Here is a 22776-nt window from a genome sequence, read left to right on the forward strand (position 1 = left end):
TGTTGTTCCATTTAAAGGCCATTAACTTTTTTTATTTATTGGGTGGAATCTTGTGCTGCTCGCAGGACTGGGAAGCGAGGCAGGTGGGGGAATTTATTGAGCAGGAGGCCAAAAATCAGCTTCCCGATCATGGGATGAAACTAAGCTATTGAGTTCAGGGAAATTTGAAGGTGGGTTGAGCTTCCTGACAGCAAGTGGCAGGGTAGCCCTTTTGTGGGTATTTGCATGGCATGCTCATTAGAAGGAAATCCAGAATTAAGTTAAGCTGTCCACGAGCGAGAAATACATGCATTCAAATACATTACTGCATATAAGTGGCATGCAGTATGTTAGGTAGTGTACTTGCTGGAGGTGGCAAGAATAGCTGCTGCTTTTTCCTCTTTAGGGAGGGTCAAGCAGCACATGACACTGGCAACAAGGGGCTAGTGCAACAGTGAACATTGGCATGCAGTCATGTATGCCAAAGGCTGCGCAGCTACCTTCAAATGTCTGAGAGGCAATGCTGGAGGCAGCTTAGGATGTCACGGGATGTGGTAACTCACTTTATCCCAGCTGCTCCATGAGGACCTGCATCCGACCCGGAGGCAATCCAATGGTAGTATGTTTAAAGTGACAGCAGCATTGAACTACTTCACCAGTGGCTTTTTCCTGGGCTTCACGGAGGACGTGTGCAGAATATCCCAGTCTGCCATGCACACATGCGTCCAGGAGGTGACAGATGCTCTCTTCAGAAGAGGAAATGAATTTCTAAATTTCAGTACAGACCACCCCCCCACCGCAAAGCCAGGAAGCCAGAGCTGTACAATTGCAGGATTCCCACAAGTGCAAGGGATCAAATGACTGCACAAATGTGGCACTGAGAGTTCCCTGCGATCAATCCACTGCATTCATTATCAAAAAGGGATTTCACTCTCTGACTGGGGCAACTGGCCTGTGATAACAGAAAACTCATCCTTCGGTGTGTGTGCTGCCCAGAGAGCTTTCGCAAAGCTTACATCCTGAACAACTCTCAGGTGCCAAAGGTGTATGCTCCACCTCATTGACCGCAGGGTTGGCTCCTTGTTGAAGGGATATCCGCAGATGACCAGGCTGATGACACTAGTGCCGCTGAGGGTGAGGTACAACGCCGTCCATGCCTCAACAAGGGCAACAAATAGAGCAGACTATTGGACAGTTAGAGATGAGGTTCTGCTGCTTGGACTGCTCTGGTCGCAATACTCGCCAGAAAAAGCATCCTGTATTATTAGGGTCGTCTGCACCCTGCACAAAGTGAAGTCCTTAGGCCCGTTCATGAGTTTTTCTTTTGCTGTTACAAGACCTAGGTGTAACCCCGACATCCACAGCTGATGTGGAGGCAGTTTGCTGCTGACTGTTATTGCCTTGTTGCCTGAGATGACCTTGGCAGCTGCCCTCTTGTGGTCCAAGGCCAAGGGGTCTCCGGCCTGCTCAAGGTCTCTTTCACAGGGACAGGTGCACCCTCCTCAGTCTGACCTGCTGGAGACAATGAGGTCACTGGCAGAGAGGAGGTGGATTGAGAGCATACCCTTGCAGTGTCCTGGGATGCCTTGCTTGCATTCTTCCTCCTTGTTGGTGAGAGGTGGCATCTCCCTGCCTCCTTGAAGAAAAGGGGAACCAGGAGGGTGATCAAGATTCCTTATCTCCCTCTTGTCTAGTACTGGTGTCCTAATGAATGCCAGGGGTTGCAGTGAATAATAATTGCTGCTTAACCTAGCAGCACATGCCCAGCAGGTCATTCATCCTCTTCCTGCACTGAATCTAGGTTCTACTGTGGGCCCCATGGACGCTGACCTAGGCTGCCAACCTCCATGCACACTGTCTTGGTCAGATTGGAGGGCCTTTTGTTGCCATCCCTGAGATAAAGGAATCCCCCACCTTTCACAGATGGCCTGGAGGAGCACCTGCACCAAGGTATTGCTAAACTGCAGAGCTGCTCTTTATCTGCAGTTTGACATTCTGGGTGGGGGTGGCGGGGGTGGGTGGGGGGGGGACGGGTGGAGGTGGGCGGGGGGGAGCTGGTAAAAGGTGGGGTAATCCAAACGTGGGGCAGGTAAGAGGGGGGATTCAGTAGATGAAAATAAGCAAGGGGTGGGGTGTGGTGGGGACAGGTGAAGAGATGGTACACGCATCTGCAGAACCAAACATGACCGACATCCATCAAAGCTCCTGGCTTGAGTGAATAAATGTGGTGCTCGGGCCTTCGACCCCACAAGGGAACGACGAGCGTCAATTTCATGCCTGCCCTGCCGCAAGATTCGCCACGCTCCTCCTACATCCACATTTAATTAGCTGACCACAGGCTGATCTGCCCGTGAGTGGACGTGGCACTCACATCTGTTCGTGCCATCAAACTACTACTCCAGATTGGAAGATTTTGCCCATTCTCAGGATACAGGCATTTCATGGCCATCAGTGGTTGTGCCAGAACAAAAACAGAATTACCTGGAAAAACTCAGCAGGTCTGGCAGCATCGGCGGAGAAGAAAAGAGTTGACGTTTCGAGTCCTCATGACCCTTCGACAGAACTTGAGTTCGAGTCCAAGGAGGGACTCCAGTGGTTGTGCCATGGTGTTCTCGCTGGACTGGTAATCCGGAGACCCTGGGTAAAGCTCTGGGTTCGAATCCCACCATGGCAGATGGTGGAATTTGAACTCATTAAAAAAAGTCTGGAATTATAAGTCTAATGATGACCAAGAAACCATTGTTGTAAAAACCCATCTGGTTCACTAATGTCGTTTAGGGAAGGAAATCTGCTGTCCTTACCTGGTCTGGCCTACATGTGACTCCAGACCCACAGCCATGTGGTTGACTCTTACGTATAGGGATGGGCAATAAATCCTGGTCTAGCCAGTGATGCTCACATTCCATGATGAAATTTTAAAACAGTTATGATGTCCCATTGTCTAGAAGCACTACTGTCTGTGAAGTATTTTTACCTGAAGCATATAAGTGAAACAGCTGTTTTTAACAACAGTCAGACAGCTTGATGTTCACTTTTGTTGATTCTTAGGGCAGAATCTTGTTGAGGCATCAGGGGTCTTGTCTGCTGGCTAGAGAGCCAGTGAGAGACCCACACTGCCTCTCTTCAGGAAGGCCTGTTGAACCACAAGCCAATCAGGTGGAGCCGAAGGCAATGGCACCCCCCCACCCCCCCCCCCCCCACCACCCCGCCTTCCCCCCTACAACCACTAACCACTGGAGTAAAGACTCTGTGGGGGATGTGAGGCTGGTGGTCTTTCATACTGAGAGCTGCTGGCCAATCGGAGACCGGAAGCTCTTGTGCTCAATAGTGCTAGAGGGGAGGCCGTGGCTGCTGCGAGAAAGACAGGCACCAGAATGGCAGGATCGCAGAGCGACCCAGGCCACAGGTACGGAATTGTGACGGCAGGCAAGGGGAGGGAGTTGTGGCGAGAGGAGTGCAGTGGGGTCAGCTGCAAGGGCAGGGGCTGGCTCTCAGCAGAGAGGGGGCTAGGGGGGGTGGATGTGGGGAACCCCTTTCCTGATGTGGAGTCCCTTGATCGGGCACTGAGTGCCTTTAAGGGAGGGATACTCCACTCCCCACCCTGTACCAGAGGTGAAAAGCTGCACAGTTTTAGTTGCCATGTAGGCTGCAGAGCAACAGGCCCACCCGCCACTGGGTTAATACCAGCGACAGCAGGATGAGGCCCTTATGTGGTTACTAATTGCCCACCTAAGGGTGTTAATAGGTGGCAGGAAGGTCGGTAATGGGTGACTTCCACCCCCACAGCCGGAACTTAATTCTGGCAGAGGTGGGAAGATGGAGGGTTCAGTTACATCACCATCCCACCTAATTAAATACCCCTCCATGTGTCTCTCCATGAGGGTCGCTACTGTCTCGTTGGAGGATGTCATGTGCTCACATGCTAGGGATATGGAGCCACTTGTGGCATGAATGGACTCCTTCCGTCATTTGGTAATGGGTCTGCTCTGCCTCTAGAAACTCCGATAGACGTTCACATATTTGACGCTGCTACTGAAACATCTGTCATTTTGCTGATGACACCCAAGGTTTGCCATGTGCATGAAGCTGAGTATCACCAGACCTCCCTGTCACTTGCCATTTCAACACCCTACCCTGCTCTCATGCCCACATGTCCGTCCTTGGCCTGCTGCAATGTTCCAATGAAGCTCAAGCAAACTGGAGGAACAGCACCTCATCTTCCGATTAGGCACTTTACAGCCTTCCGGACTTAACATTGAGTTCAACAATTTCAGATCATGAGCTTTTTCCTCCATCCCCACCCCCTTTCTGATCCCCCTTTTTCCAATAATTTATAGTTTTTTTTATTATATATATTTTTTTACAACTATATTTTTTCTTTTCCCTCCTATTATTAAATTTATTTCGATCCATTGCTTCTTCTCTACCTTTTAGCCCATTTTGACCCCTTCCCCCCACCCCATCCCCACTAGGGCCATCGCTTGTCCTGTTTGCTACCCTTAATGTCCCCATTAGCACATCCTTTAGATAATATCACCACCATCAACACTCCTTTGTCCTTTTTTCTATGACATCTTTGGCAATCTCTTCATGGCCTCCACCTATCACTGGCTCCCTATCGAGCTCTCCTGTCCCACTCACTTCTTCCAACTTATATTTAATCTCATTTCTATATGTCTTAGTTCTGATGAAGGGTCATCCAGACTTGAAATGTCAACTGTATCCCTCTCTTTAAAAATGGTGCCTCACGGTGAGCTGTTGACACCAGGACCCAGCACCCTTAATTATCCAGCTTCCCTCCCTGCCAGCCCTTCATGGGTTTTTCCTTATTAAATCGCCAAAGCAGACCCACAGCCTACCCATGCTTGCAGCTGACTCGAATATTCCTCAACATTGGGTCATCCACCCGATTGGTAAAATTCCAGCCAACTTGTCAGGCCAATGAACTTTCATCATAACTTGATTCAGACAAAAGGAAATACTACGCTCTGCTACTTACAGTTTTCTTCCCACTGTGTCTCCAAAATTTGGGCCCATTATTTAACAGAGACATGAGTAGTTTAAAGACCAAACCACAATCTTTCATCAGTTGTATCATTTCATAACTATAACAACGCCACAACCATATCTGCTGAGCACTAAAATCACTGTGACAGAAAACTTGAAGTGCAATTGTGCTTCAGCTCTGTATTGTAAATGTGGAACCTCTTTTCTCCTTGAAATTTAAACACAAATGTGTTTATGTTATTGTTTAATTTAATATGATGGCATGTTTCAATAAAATATTTCCATTTTTCTCACAGATCCAGAGAAACCGAAAATAACCAGACTAACCTTCCTATCAAATAATGAGATCAAACTCGAATGTGAGAAATTAAGAGAAGACCAGTTCCACGGAAAAAATGTCACATATACAGCCAGTGCTAATGGAAAATTTAATACAACAGTTCAGTCTCAAGATTGTGTCTTTAACTTTAAAAACTTAGACTATCTGACTGAGTACAAAATAGAGGTAACGTGAATTTGTTGTGTTTCAGGCTTTTCAAATAATATGATGCAGACGTCATACTTTTACCAATGTAACTGTTGTTTGTCCTATTACAGCTAAGGGCCTTTAATGAATTTTATTCATCAGAGAGTTCCAAGACCATCCAAACTAAATGTAAGTGAAGTGCCTGTTAAAATCACATTTCGCCAACAGCAAGTGCTTGTAAGCATCCTGCTGCTTACCCACAAATGAGTTACTGTATTAGACTCATATGATTCTCTGTAACCAAGTGCAACGAGTTCCAGTTCCCTCTAACACGTTATGCCTTCCAGGTTTCATTGATTAATGGGGCTGGTTACTCATCAACAAGTATTGCTGACCTATTTGGCTCAGTGTTATCATATTACTGAATTTGAGTATCTGATGTGTTCTGAACTCCCGTCTTCAGGCACGCTGTTTTAAATCCTGCTTTCCTTCCTTCACCAACCAAGTGGTTGAGACTAGTTGGCTTTCAGCCATCTATGAGCCTAACAGTCAGCAGCGACTATGAGCCGCCCCTGATTGACACAGTGAACAGCCCGAAACGCTATGAAATTTGTCAATTTCTTTGATACTATCCTCCTAAACATATAACAGACATACACGTTACATTCGAAATTGTGAAGGGAAGCTCAAGTTCTCCTTAGAGCAGAGAAGGCTGAGAGGAGATTTGATGGAGGTACTTAAAATCAGGAAGGGTTTAGACAGAATAACTAAAGAGTTGATAACCAGAGGGCACAGCTTCAAGATGATTGGCAAAAGAACCAGAGGTGACACGAGGAGAATCTTTTTTATGCAATGAGTAGAATGCAATGTCTTGCAGAGTGGTGGAAACAGATTCAATAATAAGTTTTCCAAGGGGAATCGGCTCATTACTTGAAGGAGAAAGGGTTCTTAAATAAGTGGAATGAACTGAGGAGTGGCACAGACCTAAGAGGCCAAATAGCTTTTTTTTTAAATCATTCATAGAAGGTGGGTGTTGCTGGCTGGGCCAGTATTTATTGCCCATCTTAACCCTAATTGTCCTTGAAAACTGAGTGGCTTGCTAGGCCATTTCAGAGGGCATTTAAGAGTTAACTACATTGCTGTAAGCCTGCCCAGATAAGGACAGCAGATTTCCTTCCCTAAAGGGGAATTAGTGAACTAGATGGGTTTTTCCTGACAATTGATAATGGTTTCATGCTCATCATTAGACTTTTAATTTCAGATTTTTCATTAAACTCAAATTTCACCTGTCACGGTAGGATTTGAAACCAGGTCCCTGGAGAATTACCCTGGGTATCTGGAGCAGTAGTCCAATGACAATACCACTATGCCACCGTCTCCAGCTTCCAGCGTGCTGTACTATTTAATGATTCTGTGATAACAGTTATTGTGAACAAGATGACCCTGGATCTTCAGGTAGTTCTTACAAAACCTCGAGGTGACCAAGCCATTTTACCATGGAGAAGGTAACCAATCATCATGCCTCCTTTGTCCCTATCTTGTTTTGGCTATGGCTGTTTCACAATATGGAGACAAAACAAAGTTAACAGCAATGAATCACACATCCTACAGCCCACATCCTGCACCTCAGCAAAAAATAGACTCCTATCAACCTCGCCTCGGTACAAATCTACAAGCTATGAGTGAAAATGAAGCAAAAGCCTTAATCATTTGAGATTAAACCAAGTCCTAACCCTATGCATACATGAACAAGAATAAGCTAATTTAAACAATTTCAGGTTACTGTTTCCAAAGCTCAGAGTTCTCATCAGCAAAAGGGCTGACATTCGTTTTCATCATGAGAGAAGGACCTTTGTAGGTCAGCTTGCAATATGTAGGCACTTTAATCTTTTAAATGTTCAAGTTCAAGACTTACCACAAGCTGCATAACCCATGTCCTCCCTGCACCTGGGTCTTGTTTACCCTCTATGCCAGTGTTTATGCTTTATCAAAGTCTCTTCCCGCTCTATCAGAGAGGGGAACTTGGAGAAGCTGTTGCCCCCCCTGTAACTGCTGCCTTTGTCCTTCTAGGTGGTAGAGGTCATGGATGTGGGAGGTGTTGTCGAAAAAACCTTAGTGAATTGCTGTAGTGCATTCTGTAGATAGCACACATTGCTACAATGGCACACTCGTGATAAAGAGCGTGAATGTTTAAGCCAGTGAATAGTGTGCTCAGCACTGTTACTGCAGTCATACTCTGGTGCATTGTATGTTTTTTCAACACATTCAGACTTCTAAAAGTGCACCTGAATTGTAACTCTTGGTTGCTAGAAGTTACACACTGTTCACCCATAATGAACACCATTAGTTATCCAAAATGCAAAGTTACCATTTGAATATATTTTAAACTGAATTCTACATTTCCCTACAATAAACCATGTCTTGTGAGTAATAATAGAATTTCATGTTATAGATAATGACAAGGCTTTAATTGGATTCCTGGTGTTCCTGATCATTGTGACTTCATTAGCTCTGGCCATCGTACTCTACAAAATATACATTTTGCAGAGGAAATCTTCAAGGTATCTGTTTTATCCATTTAAAAATTGTCTTAACCCACACTTTAAATTAGCCTTACCTCTGTACCAACCAATAAAATACTTCCACAGGCATGGTGAAAAGTAATAAGAACGTTACACCAGGAAGCATACTTTCTCTGAACGAATTGACATTTTTGGAAAGAACTGTTGGATTCTGATAAGTTCCTTGGGAGTTCATTGGAATGACTCCAATCTTAAATTGTTGTAAACATTTGAATACTACCCATTTTTCTCCATCTGTTGTTACACTTTGTTCTTCAACCAGGAACATTTTTCCATAGTTGTGTTACTAAGGCTGAGGTTTTCCAGCCCTGCCCACCGCTGGGATCTTCTGGTCCCGCTGAAAGCCAGTGGTCTTTAGGCTGGCCTGCCACATCCCACACATCCCACATGGCAAGGCTGAAAAATCCCGGCCTATTACTGAGAGACTGGCTGAGATCAGGCTCTGCATCTTCAAATCAAGGACATGGACCAAGAGCTGTATCATGAGATTGGGCTGGGCAGCATAGGCACAATGAGGTGAATGGCCTCAATCTAAGGTCTGCTTTGGTGGCCTTATTGTTTCTTTGAGACAAAGTACTTTAGCCTAGCATAGCACCTGACACTGCTCATACATTGTTTAACTGCTGGCAGCAGTGACGGGCATTTGGGTACCAAAGCTTAGACTTGACTCTGCAGTGAAGAAAATAAAGTTTTGAATTCATTGTAATGTGTGTCCCCCCATGTGAATGTGATCGACTTTATCTCACTTTTTGAATGAGATCCCCAGCCTCAATTCCTCATGCTAATGTCTCATATTTGCTGTGTCAATTCAGTCATGAAGTGATTGGAAGACAGAATGGGCGTGCTCAATAGAGAAGTCTTAAGCTAGCAAATTAGCTTTGAATTTAAGTGCAAGGGCAAGATTTTCTGTTTGGAGACAGGACCCTGATGTTGGGATCAAATCGAGGTCTGGACCCCGTACCGTGTCAGGACTAGTCACCTGATAGTGATTTTGACTGGATTAACCAAGTAATGGCCAGAGCATGGGCTCACTGTCCAATTAAGGAGGTTGGGCTGGCTTTCAAAGCTGAAGGACCAATAGGCACCTCCAGACGAAGGCACCCGCTCAGTACTTTTGACAGATCCATAGGAATGAAATGGCAGAACACCAATGTGGAGGGGAAACAGCTGTGGCTGAGTAGGTTTGACAGTTACAGGGGGACCTCAAAGCAACCCTGGAGCGCTGGCTGCCCATTCTGTCACCTGGAGGCCCCCTCCAGGCACCTGCTGTGCGCCCAATGCCATGGATAATTCACAGGCCAAATGGAAAATTCCAGCCGGCTTCTGATCAGTGACCTTAATTGGCTTCTGGATTGAGTTAACAAGCTACCTGCTGCCCAACCTAGCCTCCAGGGCAATAGCCACGCATCAGGACTGTGGCGGGCAAGTGGCAAGCCTGCCAACATCGGGAAATTCCACAGCTGCCCTCTTCTGTCCCCGTCCCCATATCCACACCAAAATGGTGCCCCAAGTTACTGTTGAAGAGATGTCTGCTTTACTCTGTGCAGAATTGTGTTCAACAGGTTTGAAACATTCCCCTTTCTTTTAGTAGCCGACAGCTTATTCCTTACAGCAGAAATGTTTTTTGGCTCTGATTTTTAATTAGATAGCAGAAGTGGAAACTTCTAGTCTGACCAATATCAATACAAAGTAAGATTGTAGTAGCACAGTTATTCCTACACTCAAGAGGAACTCAGCAGAATATGGCAAAGTTCTAGCTTCAGAATTCCCCCAGGTGTTTTCTTATATTCTTCTCAAGGTGAATGCTGGGGAATTGAATGCTTTTTAACACTTTACAACTGTTCTCAGCATTAAGCACCCACAACTCAGATATAAAAAGGTTAAAATCTTCTAGTATTTCACCTCAGAAACGTAGTGTAACTCCAATTTTAGAAAGAAACTCTACTGAGGTGCTTCAGCATTTTATTTCCTGCATCAGGCACGCTTTTGGCTTCGTGCAGTTTGTGAAATTAATGTAAGTTGTTACTTAGTCTAGGCTGATATGAGATTGTGGCCAACTACACTGACCAGAAGCTTTTCTCTAATCAGTTAGTCTGGACTCAAACTCTGCTTCCAAAGGGGAAATGACAGTTGAAACATTTAGTCCACTCACCCCTTTATTTTCAAAAAGACTTAGTCAATTCCATTTAGCATGAAATATGTTATTGTTTGTGGGCAAATTAACAGAAGAGTCAGCCAAAAATCATATTACCATTACATTTAACTGAATATTTTTGCATATAAGTGGCATGCCTTTGACAAGTGTGAACAAGTGTAGTGCAACATTATCATAGTGCATATTAATATGTCATGTGAGGTATCAATACAAAGTATGTTCATTAATGATATTTTGTCTTTAAGTCTGCCAATGATGCAGAACCATTTTGTTTTTGTTCTCTCCTAAACAGACATTCCGAAGAGTCTGTGGAACTTATCGAACACGGTCAGTTACCTTACCTTCCCTTTAACTTTTTCTATGCAGCATTGTATATAAATTCGCACTGGGAAAATATGTTCACTGCTTTAATGTCATCTATCACTTCTTGCAGATGATGAAAAGCAGCTACTCAATGTGGACCCCATCCTTGCAGAACAACTGATTGACGCGTACAGGAGAAAACAAGCTGATGAATCAAGATTATTTTTAGCAGAATTCCAAGTATGTATACTTGACGAATCATTACCTTCCTAAGATTGTAACTGTTTAATTTTCCATTTTTGAACTGCTTGCCCTGCTGAGGACTGAGGGGTTGGTGATTGCTATTTTGAAAGGGGAGCAGTACTGAGGAGAGGTAACCGTTTATAATCTCCGCTAGGATGTAAGTTAGAAAAGGAGTTGACTGCTCAGGTGTTTGGTGAGGATGAAGTTAAAAGAACAGGAAAAAAAGTAAGAAAGATAGTTTGTATTTATATTGAGCCTGTAACAACCTCAAGACAACCCAAGCCCTGCACAACAAATGGAGTACTTTTTAAAGTGTAGTCACTGTTTTCATGCAAGAAAAGTGATTTTCACATAGCAAATATTATTTTTGGTGATATTAATAGACAATTGGGTATTGGCCAGAATACCTGGGAGAATCTCTTCTTCAAACAGTGCCAGGCAGTCTTTTACAACCACTTGAGAGGACAGACAGGTACCTGGTTTAACATTCGCTCTCTTGACCTCATCACCTCATCTGACCCCTGCACTCCCATCATCCCACTCACAGATGAGTAGTTGATGCCATTTTAGATAAACACTTAAATATTTTCCCCATGCCTTATTAATGCACATAACGCCTGTATGTCATAAGTTCTTACATTTGGGGTTATTTACACCATCTCCCTACCCCAACCTCCCACTCCCCACTCCATGAAATTAAAACTGAGTGGCATCTATGAAAGACAGGTGATCCAACTCTGTGTCAGTCTGACAGCGAAGGTGACAATTATTCACAATATGATAATAATGAAATACCCAGAACTTAGCTATGGACAAAATTAGAAGTGTACCTATTTTAGCAATGAAAAAAAACATATTTTTGAAATTACTGTTACAGAGTATTCCAAGAGTTTTCAGCAAATATTCTGTCAAGGAGGCACGGCGAGGTTGTAATGCAAACAAGAACCGATATGTTGACATCCTGCCATGTGAGTACCAGTGCAATCTGCTAACTAGTTGAAGATGTCTATCTGAATAATATGCCACTAGTTAAAGCAAAACTTCACAGAATAATTCAATATTGAAATAATACCAAGAGATTTGAGAAGAAAGCCAAAGAAATATGTTATATTAATGCATTGTATAGGCCTAAGCAGCAATTGTTTTATTCTAGTTCATTACAAGTTATAATTTATCCTTGTTTCTTTGAAGCAATCACCCTATCTTTTTTTTTTAAGGAAAGCATTCTTTGGTAATATAGCTTTCATTTATCATCTACTTGTGATGCAGAAAAAATGTTTATTTCTTCAAACATTTAACATGTTCCATAAAACTGATGAACTCTCTCTGATTCTGTACTTTGGGGGTGATGGGTCATGCAAATTGGTCAGGAAAGGAAAGTCACTGTCAAGTTGTTTCTCACAGCTGCAGCGGTCAGGCACCCATTGAGACAGATCTACTGTACATTTTAAACTTCGTTAAATGGTCAGACGTAACACTTGCTGCTCCATTGTACTTCAAACACCCTCTGCGATCTTACCACTATTACGTTCCATTAAGAAAAGATATACAAATTCATGTAGAAACGTCATTGCAAAAACAGGACATTCGGCCCAACCAGTCCATGTTCATCCTTCATACGAGCATTATTCTAAGTGTCCACCTTGTTTCCAGATCACATTATATCCCTTTCCTTAAACCATCTCTCTAACCTGCTTTTAACTGTTAACATAGTCTCTGCTTCAATCACAAACTCCAGAAGTGTATTCAAAAGCCTCATAACCCTGTAAGTATAAAGACTTTCTCCCTTATCTGTCATTAATCTTTGAAACTATGTTTATTTCAACCTGTAGTGCAGTAAGAGTGTTTTTATTCAACATTTAACATGCTATATAATTCATTCTTGGCCTCCTCAATCACTGACAACAATCTATTTCAAGTTTCTTTGTTCCATTCCTTCATAACTTGAAACACTCCTATCACATTCTCCCTTAATCTCTCTTCTAATGAAAACTCACCACAATCTTTCAACGCAGTAACATACTAAGGGCTTGGTCAGTGTAAAACAAAAAATCACTGACAATACTCAGACCTTCTTTGGTGGTTGTAAGCAGTTAATAGATTTCACCTTGTTAATTTAGTGAATTCTTCAAGTAGAACTAACAAGGGTTGGATTTTCCCAACAGATGATTACAACCGTGTTCAGCTTTCTCCAGTGGCTGGAGAGCAAGGCTCAGATTATATCAATGCAAGCTTCATTGATGTAAGTATAAATATTTTGAAGTGACAGACAAATAATATTTAAGCATTTATAGTTATAAATACTGCCCCAAAATGGTGGAAATGGGATCTTTGCAATCCTTAACTCAGAAGAATGTGTTCCTTGGTTTCATATAAAACTACAACCTGTAAAAACATAAAAGCTCTGACCTCAGCACAACTCCCAATTCAACCCATGACCCAGGTCCTAAACCCACTCCCACGATCCACTTGCCTGAGTACCACTGTGATGCTAGCATTGACCTGATCTTGCTCTTGTCTTTGACCACTAGCTGTTAAGTGTCACAGGCTCCATTAACATGACGCCTGAGGTACTTTGGCCTCACCATTCATGTAACATATTTTACGCCTCACCATTCATGTAACATATTTTACACCCATTATGAATGAACTCAATTCTGATGATTGTAAGGGTGGGATGCTTTGTAGCTCTGATATTTTTAATTTTATCCATTGTAGGAATATTTAATTATTAGTGCACTGGTACCATATTTATCACTAATTACTGTCTTTCTCAATAGGGCTTCAACGAGTCCCGAAAGTACATTGCTGCCCAAGGTACGCTTAGTTCTATGTAGACACTACAGTTGTAGTTGGTGATGTAGCTTAATCATATATGTAGCCCAGGAAATCACTGTCACAGAAATGTGTTAATGAAAAGTGTCCTAAATAATATTCAGGATGAAAGACAGAGGATCATGGGGCAGTGTGCTCACATGGTTTGCACAGCTAGTAGGACAGAGTGGTCAAGCTCAGCACCATAATTAATGTGTGATCTTCCAGCCTGAAATATGCATGGTGTTGGGGGTTTTCACAATGGGATTTTGTGTCCTGCTGCAGCGATGTCATGGGCTGCAGCGGCTATTTCATTGCAAGTGGAGTGGTAAGTAAGATAAAAATTCAATGTCGGTGGGAGTGCAGAACAGTTGATAGTGGATTGCATGCCCTTTGTACCCCGACTTGCTCTTTATGTAGCCTGCCCACTGGTTGTAGCCCCTCACCTGCTCGTTATATAGCCCGCTCATTCTTTATATGACCAATATCCTTGTTACAGAGTCAGTGCCTCATAATGCCCCCACCACCTCATTATAGAGCCTGTCCCCTTGTTATAAATAAAAGCAAAATACTGCGGATGCTGGAAATCTGAAACAAAAACAAAAATACCTGGAAAAACTCAGCATGTCTGACACCATCTGTGGAGAGGAACACAGTTGACGTTTCGAGTCTGTATGACTGATGAAGAGTCATACGGACTCGAAACGTCAACTGTATTCCTCTCCACAGATGCTGTCAGACCAGCTGAGTTTTTCCAGATGTTTTTGCCCTTGTTATAGAACCTGCTTCCTCCATATAGCCCAGCTCCGTGTTACTGAGGCCATCCCATCATGATTGGAGCCTTTCTCATTGCTATATCTCCAGCACTAGTTATAGAGCCTACCGCATCATTTATACCGCCCCCCCCCCCCCCCCAATCGTTGTGGAGCTTGCCCCATCATTATATCTCTTTGTTACGCACCCTGTAGAGTTGTACTACCAAGAGACTTCTTTAGTTGAACAATGAATTTTATTTAGAGCTGCTGGATTAGCTACCTGCTTCGAGAAAGGCTATAATACACTCCCCCAACTAGGAAAACTCCACCCTCTTATGAGATCGCCCGTGCTCAGTGCTGATTGGCTGTCTTGACCACATGACCCTTACTCAGTAAAGCTGGCCTTAAAGCAACAACCACCATATCCCTCCCCCTTTAACGCCTTGTTTTGCATTCCTTCCACAAATTACTTTACACAGGTGAATAGAAAACAATATCAAAAAATCTAAGAATTAATCACACTGGAATTTTGTCATGATTTTACATTTAGATACATGGGTCCAGTAGTTACAAATCAATTTGTTGAAGGGGTTTTCTATTTTGGATAGAGCAGTGTAATTCTATAGCCTGAGGCTCTCCTACCAGATCGACACTAACAGGAACTGTGATAATGGATACCTCTTATGGCACAGGCAGTTCATTACTATTTGATTCAACGGAGACATCAGTTATGTCTGTAACAGGTCGATCAGGTACTTTGGTGCTTACAGGTTCAATAATATTCCTTGGGGCAACATTGACTTGGGAAGCGTCTCCCGCTCCTCAGATGATCCATGTATTTACAAACAATCCAGCCTTCCACGTCTGCTTGGTATGAAAGGGGTCCGGTCTCACAGACAATAATCCCTTGGATCTAACTTGGACCGCTACCGAAGTTCCTTACATGTACGGCTTCATCTACCCTAAATTCCCAGGCTGTACTATACAAATCGTGGCTTGTTTTCTGATTACCTTGGTTCTTCTCTACCCTCCTTGGAAAATTTGGAAATACGAAGCTCAGTCTCTTTCAGAGAAGACACTGCATAAGCAATTCTGCTGGTGGAACTCCAGAGTAGCAACATGTGGAGTCATGTGGTAGCCAAGAAGGAAGCGTGAGACTTTGGTTTCCAAGGTTCCTCCTGACAATTTTTTTAGTCCCAACTTGAAAGTTTGGACAGCTCTCTTGGCTAGTCTGTTTGATGCTGGGTGGTAAGGCACAGTTCGGGTGTGTTTAATGCTGTTTAGATTGGTGAAGTTCTGAAATTCAGCGCTTGTAAATACGGCTCCATTGTCTGATACAATAACTTCAGGCAATCCGTGAGTCGAAAAGCATTGGCTTAACCTTTCGGTAGGAGCATGCGACATGGGTGATTTCACCTCAAAAATCTCCATCCATTTTGAGTGTGTGCTGATTATGAGCAAAGACATTGTGCCTGGGGATGGACCCACGGAGTCTATATGGATCCACACCTGTGGCTGGGCCAGGCCATTCCCAAGGGCATAGGGGGATTGTGGTTGGCAGCTTTTGTTGCAGTTGGCACAGTTGACAGTGCTTGACTAGCTTCTGGATATCTGCATCTATACCGGGCCACCACACATAACTCCTGGCGAACATTTTCATTCTAGAAATGTCAGGATGAGTGCTGTGTAATGCGGTTAGGAGCAGTATCCTGCCTGGTACATGAATGACTACTCTTGCTCCCCAGAACATGATGATGCCATCCTGAGAACTCAATTCATATTTGCGGGTAAAAAACAGTTTCATTTTCTCGGAGACTGGTTTCTCATTTTGGACAGAAGTGGATTTTGATTGGTTCAGTTCCTGATGTGCTTTGCGCAGATGGGTGATGTGTCTAAGAAATTCAATGCAAGGACGATTTCTTGGGGTACAGGAGTACACAAGATGCCTTCTTGTAAGGGTAGGCAGCTAAGAACATCCGCATTCGCTATGTGTATCCCAGGTCGGTGCTTGAAAGCATATTCATAGGCGGACAGAATTAATGCCCTTCACTGAATATTTGCCGAGGCTATCGGTGGGATAGCCTTGTCTTCTTTGAAAAGGCCCAAAAGCGGTTTATGATTGGTGACAATTGTAATGTGCCTGCCATGTAATTACCGGTGGAATTTTTAACTCCGAAGACTGTTGACAGCCCCTCCTTCTTGATCTGTGAATAACATTTTTTGGCCCATGAGCAGGTTCTTGATACACTAACCTATTGGCCTCTCGGAGCTGTCATCAATTTCCTGGGACAATATTGCAACAACGAGATATGGAGTGGTGTCGCAGATCAATATCAATTCTTTAGATGGGTCGAAGTGCACTAACAAGGTTGAGGAGTGCAGCAGTTGTTTTACTCTGTTGAAGGCTGCTTCCTGTGGAGCCTTCCAGGACCAACAATGGTGTTTCTTCAGCAGTATGTGCAAGGGGTCCAGTACAGTCAATAAGTTGGGTAAAAATTGTCTGTTGTAGTTTACCATCCCTAAAAATGATATGAGTATGGTGATATTTGTGGTGCCTTGGCCTTATTCGCCTTGGTCTTTTCTTCCATGGGGTGTAATCCCCTTTTGCATCTACACAGTGCCCCAGGTAGATAACCTCGGTGGCTTGGAAAGTGCATTTCTCCTTTTTTAGGCTGACTTCAGCTTCCAGAAATCTTTTTAACACCTCTAAATTTGCTAAATGCTGGGCCTCTGTCGATCCAGTTATGAGAATATCCTCAAGGTATACTACAACCCCTGGGAATCCCTGTAACAGATTTTCCATTGAAATATTGCACATGCCAGGGAATCACCAGGTGCAGATACTGGAACAGGCCTTTGTTTGTGTTTATTGTGACATAGCCCCGGGATGTGTTATTTAACTCAAGTTGCTGGTGCGTGTGGCTCATATCCAACTTAGTGTAGGATTGACCTCTTGCCAGCTTTGCCTACAAATCTTCAATTCTAGGAATTGGATATTTATCCAACATGGCGCCTGATTAACTATTAGCTTATAATCGCCGCAAATGCGGACAGTCTTATCCGGTTTCAGTACGGGGATAAGGGCTGCCCATTCTGAAGATTGAACCGGCTGTATGATGCCTAGTTCCTCCAACCTGTTTAACTCAGCCTCCATTTTTTCTCTTAAGGTATATGGTACTAATCTTGCCTTAAAAAAAAGAGTTGCCTCTGGAGCAACATAAATCTTGGCTTGCGAGCCTTTGCTTTTACCTAATTCATTGCGAAAGATGCTGTCGTATTTCTTTAACAATTCTAGCAGTCCTGCTGCCTGCACTTGAAAAACCTTGGACCAATTTAACTTGATTTCTTTTAGCCAATCACAGCCCAGAAGGCTTGGTCCTTCCCCAGACATTATTATTACTGGGAGCTGGGCTGACTGCTGCCCATAGCTCACAGGTACCATGGCGATGCCTTTTACTTTTATTGCTTCTCCCGTGTTCAACTGGGCAGAAGTTCTCTTCAGGCTTAAGGTTTGGGTACCTTCTGTCAGGTACTGAAATGTGTGCTCACCCATCACTGTGGCTGATGCCCCTGTATCCACCTCCATAACTAGAGCTCACGTGGAGTGTGACTGCAATAGGGTTTGCCTTCACTGCATTAAGATTAAGAAGAGAGTGAATTTCAGAATCAATTATTTCAGACTCTTTCAAGTTATGTACTTCTAACATCTTTGCTGGCTGGTTACTTGGCAGTCTGGACTTAGCTCTGCACTGCTTTATCAAACCTCCTGTTTTGCGACAGTAATATCACTCGGCTTCCTTATATCTATGTGTTTCAGGAGTATAGTTGCCCCCACATTGGTAACATTTCATCTTCAGGATCACTGTCTGATTGCCTCTGGTATATTTTTTTGATTTCTGGGTGATTGAGAATGATTCCGGCTTTGTGGCTGCTTCAGAGGCTTTGGCACCACGCCTGTCTGCAGGTTCCTGCCCTAATTAGTAAACAGTGAACAGTGCCATTGTGCAAGCTGAATGGCTCCTGCAAATCTTTTTTCAGCGTTTTCATTGGCCAGCACTATCCCCATTGCTTATTTAAAATTTATATCAACTTCTGCCAGCAATCAATGCTGAATGGCATCATCACACACGCCACAAACTCACCGATCCCATAGCATGTTGTTCAAGGTCGCTCTGAATCACTGTGCTCTGACAATTGCTTCAACTTAGCAATATAAGTTGCGATCAACTTGCCTGGGGCCCTCACCCTGGTGTTAAATCTGAATTGTTGCATAATGACCGATGGTTTGGGGTAAAAATGGCCCTTCACTAAATCCAGAGCTCACTGAACAATTTGAAGTCGGGCACACTTGGGCTGTAAGGCTGCAAATAAGGTTGTAGTATTAACTCTCACGGATGCTCAAGGGAATAGCTTTACACTTTGCCTCCTCCCCAATTTTGTTGGCCTGGAAATAAAACCCAAGGCGCTTGATGTATTGAGTCCAGTCATCTGTGGAGGGGTCAAATGGGTTGATCCTCCCAAAGAGAGGCACCCTCTTGAGTATATATATATTTTTTTCATTCCTTCTTTAAAATGAGATACTCAATAGTTGTAGGGTGAGGGGTAGTGCCAGGATCATTTATCCTTGTCGCCAGATGTGGAGGTGTACTGCCGAGATGCTTCTTTAGTTGAACAACAAACTTTATTTACAGAGCTTTTGGATTAGCTGCCTGCTTCTAGCAAGGCTACAATACACTCCCTCAAGCTGGGAAAACTCCACCCCTTTATGAGATTCCCTGCGCTTGGTGTTGATTGGCTGTTCTGACCACGTCACCCTTGGTCAGTAAGGCTGACCTTAAAGCAACAATCACCACATATCCTGTCCAATTTTCCAATCCATTGAATTCGATGCATAAAGGACATCTGATCTACTATGCCCCATGTTGTGCCCCTGACTTTTACTCCCAAGTAGCGGAATGTGGAGGACAAAATAATTGGATTGTAACCATGTTTGGATTGCAAAAATAAGCTTGCATCGCAAAATGTCTGGATGGAGCAAATTATCTAAATAAGGACGGAGTACCTGGATGGGAAAAAGTGCAATGGAGGCAACAAAAATGCAATGGAGGATTTCTGACAGGTATCAAGCTGCACGGGATCATCAGCCAACCACCCACTACCGAATATGGTGGAATAAATAGCAGGGTCATGGTCATGTCACAGCAGAAGCAGGTACAGAGCCACCTCAATCCCAAGGGTTACCACTGACAGACAGGGGAATTACAAATGAGAAGCACTGGAAGAGGTTCTAGAAGACGCATGCCATACACCGGGACTAAGGGGAAGTAGCAGGGTAACTTATAAAAACACTTATAGGTAAGTCACTTATAGGGAAATAACTTGTTTAGCAGTATGGTTATTTTGGATGATGAAAAATGAAATAAAAATCAAAGGATGGACATCCAAGGTCATTGAGGTATTTCAAAGGATAAGGTAGCACACACGTGGAGAGGAGAACCCAAATGTTGGGTTCACAAATTTTAGTGAATGTCTTCTCCAACAAAAAGAAGCTGCTCGCACATTTTACACTGCCAATGCACTTGGATAGAATGTGTCAGGAGCTTTAACTACCTTCAACCATGTGACCCTTTATAAATGCAAGCATTTTACGCTATCAAGATCTCCAGTCTGTTCTCCCTCAAAGCAGTTATGTCTCCTGCTTTCAGTGGCAAAAGTTGTCACCAAATGATGATTGGTTAATTGCACCACTTCCTCAGACACCATCTCCCCACTCCGATTGGTGAACAATCCTTTCCACCTGTCTCTAGCTCCTGATATTCCCATAAGAACGCTTCCTTATTATCATTGATATTTTCTCTTTGTGTTTCATTCCTTTTCCTACCTCAAGCCTCCAGTCAGTTTCTTGGTGTTCCTTTGCCTGATTTTGTAGCTTTCCCTAACCTGGCCGAGGCAGAAATCAGGAAGCTTTACATGCACAGATCACACAAAAGTCTATTGTTAATTTATGAAATATTTACACAGCAATGACTTCTGTTTTCTTTAGGCCCAAAGGAAGAAACATCTGCTGACTTCTGGAAAATGGTGTGGGAACAGAAAGCAACAATCATCGTCATGGTGACTCGCTGTGAGGAAGGGAAGCGGGTAAGTCTCATTCTCTCCAATTGATTGCTGCCTGTTTTAACTCTGATGGCCAGGATTTTATATTCGGTGTGTGAAGGTGGGCCCCACATGCCGGAACATAATATGACGTGCATGACATCGGGGGGTGCATCCCAAAGTCATCGCGCAGTCTCACGATGTTTCCCTCAGCAGATGCGTGCCCGAGTTAGCTGTACGCCCACCGATCAAAGGCCTATTGAGACCATTAGCAACCTCATTAACCTGAAATTTATGCTACCCGTCCAACCTTACGGTTGGCGGGCAGGCAAAAAGGCCAAGCGGCCTTTACATTTTTTAGGAAACCTCATTCGCGAGCGGGTTGAAATTTCCTCAAGCTTTTACAATTTGAATAAACCCTTTTTTTTTGAAAATAAAAATATGTGACACAGTCGCACGAGAGGACAAGTTTCATTAAATTTTTAATATTTTTAATGATCTCTGCAAAAAGCAGCTCCGTGCCTCTGGGAGATTTAAGGGCCCTTTCGTGCACATGCTGGACCCGACTCTCCCTCCTCCCCCCACCCGCACAGGTAGCGCCTCTCGCGATCCTCACCGGGCAGGCCTCATTGGCCTGCTGCGTGAAATACGGTGTTGAACCAATTGCAGTCGGCTCCACAACCGATCCTGCCGAGCCTGCCTGATGCAGGAAAAATTCAGGCCGATGTGTCTGTAATAGTGACATACCCAGGGGCATGTCCTCTGCTCATTTCTCCATGCCTTATGGGCTTGTGCTTTCCTCTTCAGTTGCCCACAGGAGTCTCCCATTTTCAATTTGAAGTTGTCTCCCATTATCAATGGCTTTCTTCCTGTTGCTCTGCATTCCTCTAACCTTCCTTCAGTTATCTTCTTCTGAGGTTTTCGTGCCTTAGAATATGGCCAGCCCAGTTTTGTTCCTTTTCTTGACCACTGATAAGTAGCCAGTGATATTCGTACCAGACAACTGCCTGTCAATGACCATCTCCAAGAAGAGGGAATCTAACCATCTCCCCTTGACATTCAATGGCATTGCCATCGCTGAATCCCCCTCTATCAACATCCTGGGAACAATCATTGATCATAAACTCAGCTGGACTAGCCATGTGAATACAGGAGCAGGTCAGATGCTGGGAATTCTGAGGCGAGTAACTCACCTCCTGACTCCCCGAAGTCTGTCCACCATCTACAAGGCACAAGTCAGGAGTGCGATGGAATACTCCCCACTTGCCTGGATCAGTGCGGCTCCAAAAGCACTCAACAAGCTTGACACCTTCTAGGACAAAGCAGCCCACTAGATCGGTACCCCATCCACCACCTTATACATTCATTCCCTCCACCCACAATAGCAGCAGTGTGTACCATCTACAAGATGCACTGCAGCAACTCAACAAGGCAAGCAGCTCAAGAAACTAGCTGACCACCATCTTCTCAAAGGCAGATAGGGATGGGCAACAAGTGCTGGCTTCAGCTTCGACACCAACATCTCATGAAAGAATAAAAAAAACTCACTAATATTCTTTCCTCCTCCTCTATCCTGCAAACCTCTTCAGTGCTGTTGTGCTCTCTCAAACTGACCCGCTCCATCTTTGTCTAGGACCACGGTTCACAATGTGCTCATATTTGGATGTCCACTTCTCTTAAGGTTCACGTTTCAGCCCTGTATAACGAGACACTCTGATTCATAGGCAAAATCTTCAGCTCGGCGGGTAGGCGTGCACCCGACCCACTCAAGGTTGAAATGTCACGCGTTGACGTTGACCGAACATCCTGACATCAGTGCGCAGTTGTGCGATAGTTCAGTTGGCGGGCACCCGCTGGAGTCGGCAGTGTGTCCACTGGCAAATTAAAAGGCCCATTAAGGCCATTAGAGAACCAATTAAGTTAAATTTTTCGCTGCCCGGCCAACCTAATGGTTGGGGAAGGCAGGCGAAAAGGCCCAAGCGGCCTTTGCATCTTTTTGGAAACCTCATCCACGTGAGGGATGAGGTTTCCAAAAGCAGATACAAATAAAATAAAAGTTTTAAAATTTAATTAATAACATGGCCCCTGCACTTATTACATTTTTCAAATCTTTGTTTTTTATTTTTAAAAACACATCATCTCCCCTGAGGCAGCTCTGTGCCTCAGGCAGATTTTCAAACACCTGCTTGCGCGCATGCACGAAGTTGGCGCTCGCCCCGCTCGCCCTCCTTCCCCCGCCCACACAGGCAGCGCTGAGCGCTGCCGCTCCCATTTCACGCTGGGCGGGCCTTACTTGGCCCATCAGCGTCAAATCGCCTTCCGGCCTCGATCGCGGGCGGTAGTCGGCTTCCCGCCCGCCCCCACCTGTCCCTGCCG

General features: G+C 44.1%; 1 protein-coding gene across 11 annotated transcripts in view; it reads left to right on the top strand.

Annotated features, from left to right (window-relative positions):
• ptprc (protein tyrosine phosphatase receptor type C) overlaps positions 1–22776 on the top strand; it is a 167253-nt gene that overhangs the window by 109947 nt on the left and 34530 nt on the right. For all 11 annotated transcript variants that reach the window (XM_041208255.1, XM_041208256.1, XM_041208257.1 and 8 more), the window contains 9 exons: positions 5283–5491; positions 5584–5641; positions 7905–8013; positions 10482–10516; positions 10623–10732; positions 11613–11703; positions 12901–12977; positions 13516–13552; positions 20348–20445. In XM_041208255.1, coding sequence (XP_041064189.1) covers positions 5283–5491; positions 5584–5641; positions 7905–8013; positions 10482–10516; positions 10623–10732; positions 11613–11703; positions 12901–12977; positions 13516–13552; positions 20348–20445 — 824 coding nt within the window. The remainder of the gene's footprint in view (positions 1–5282; positions 5492–5583; positions 5642–7904; positions 8014–10481; positions 10517–10622; positions 10733–11612; positions 11704–12900; positions 12978–13515; positions 13553–20347; positions 20446–22776) is intronic.

This window comes from Carcharodon carcharias, chromosome 16 (assembly GCF_017639515.1).
Source record: "Carcharodon carcharias isolate sCarCar2 chromosome 16, sCarCar2.pri, whole genome shotgun sequence".
NCBI classification, from domain to species: Eukaryota; Metazoa; Chordata; class Chondrichthyes; order Lamniformes; family Lamnidae; genus Carcharodon; species Carcharodon carcharias.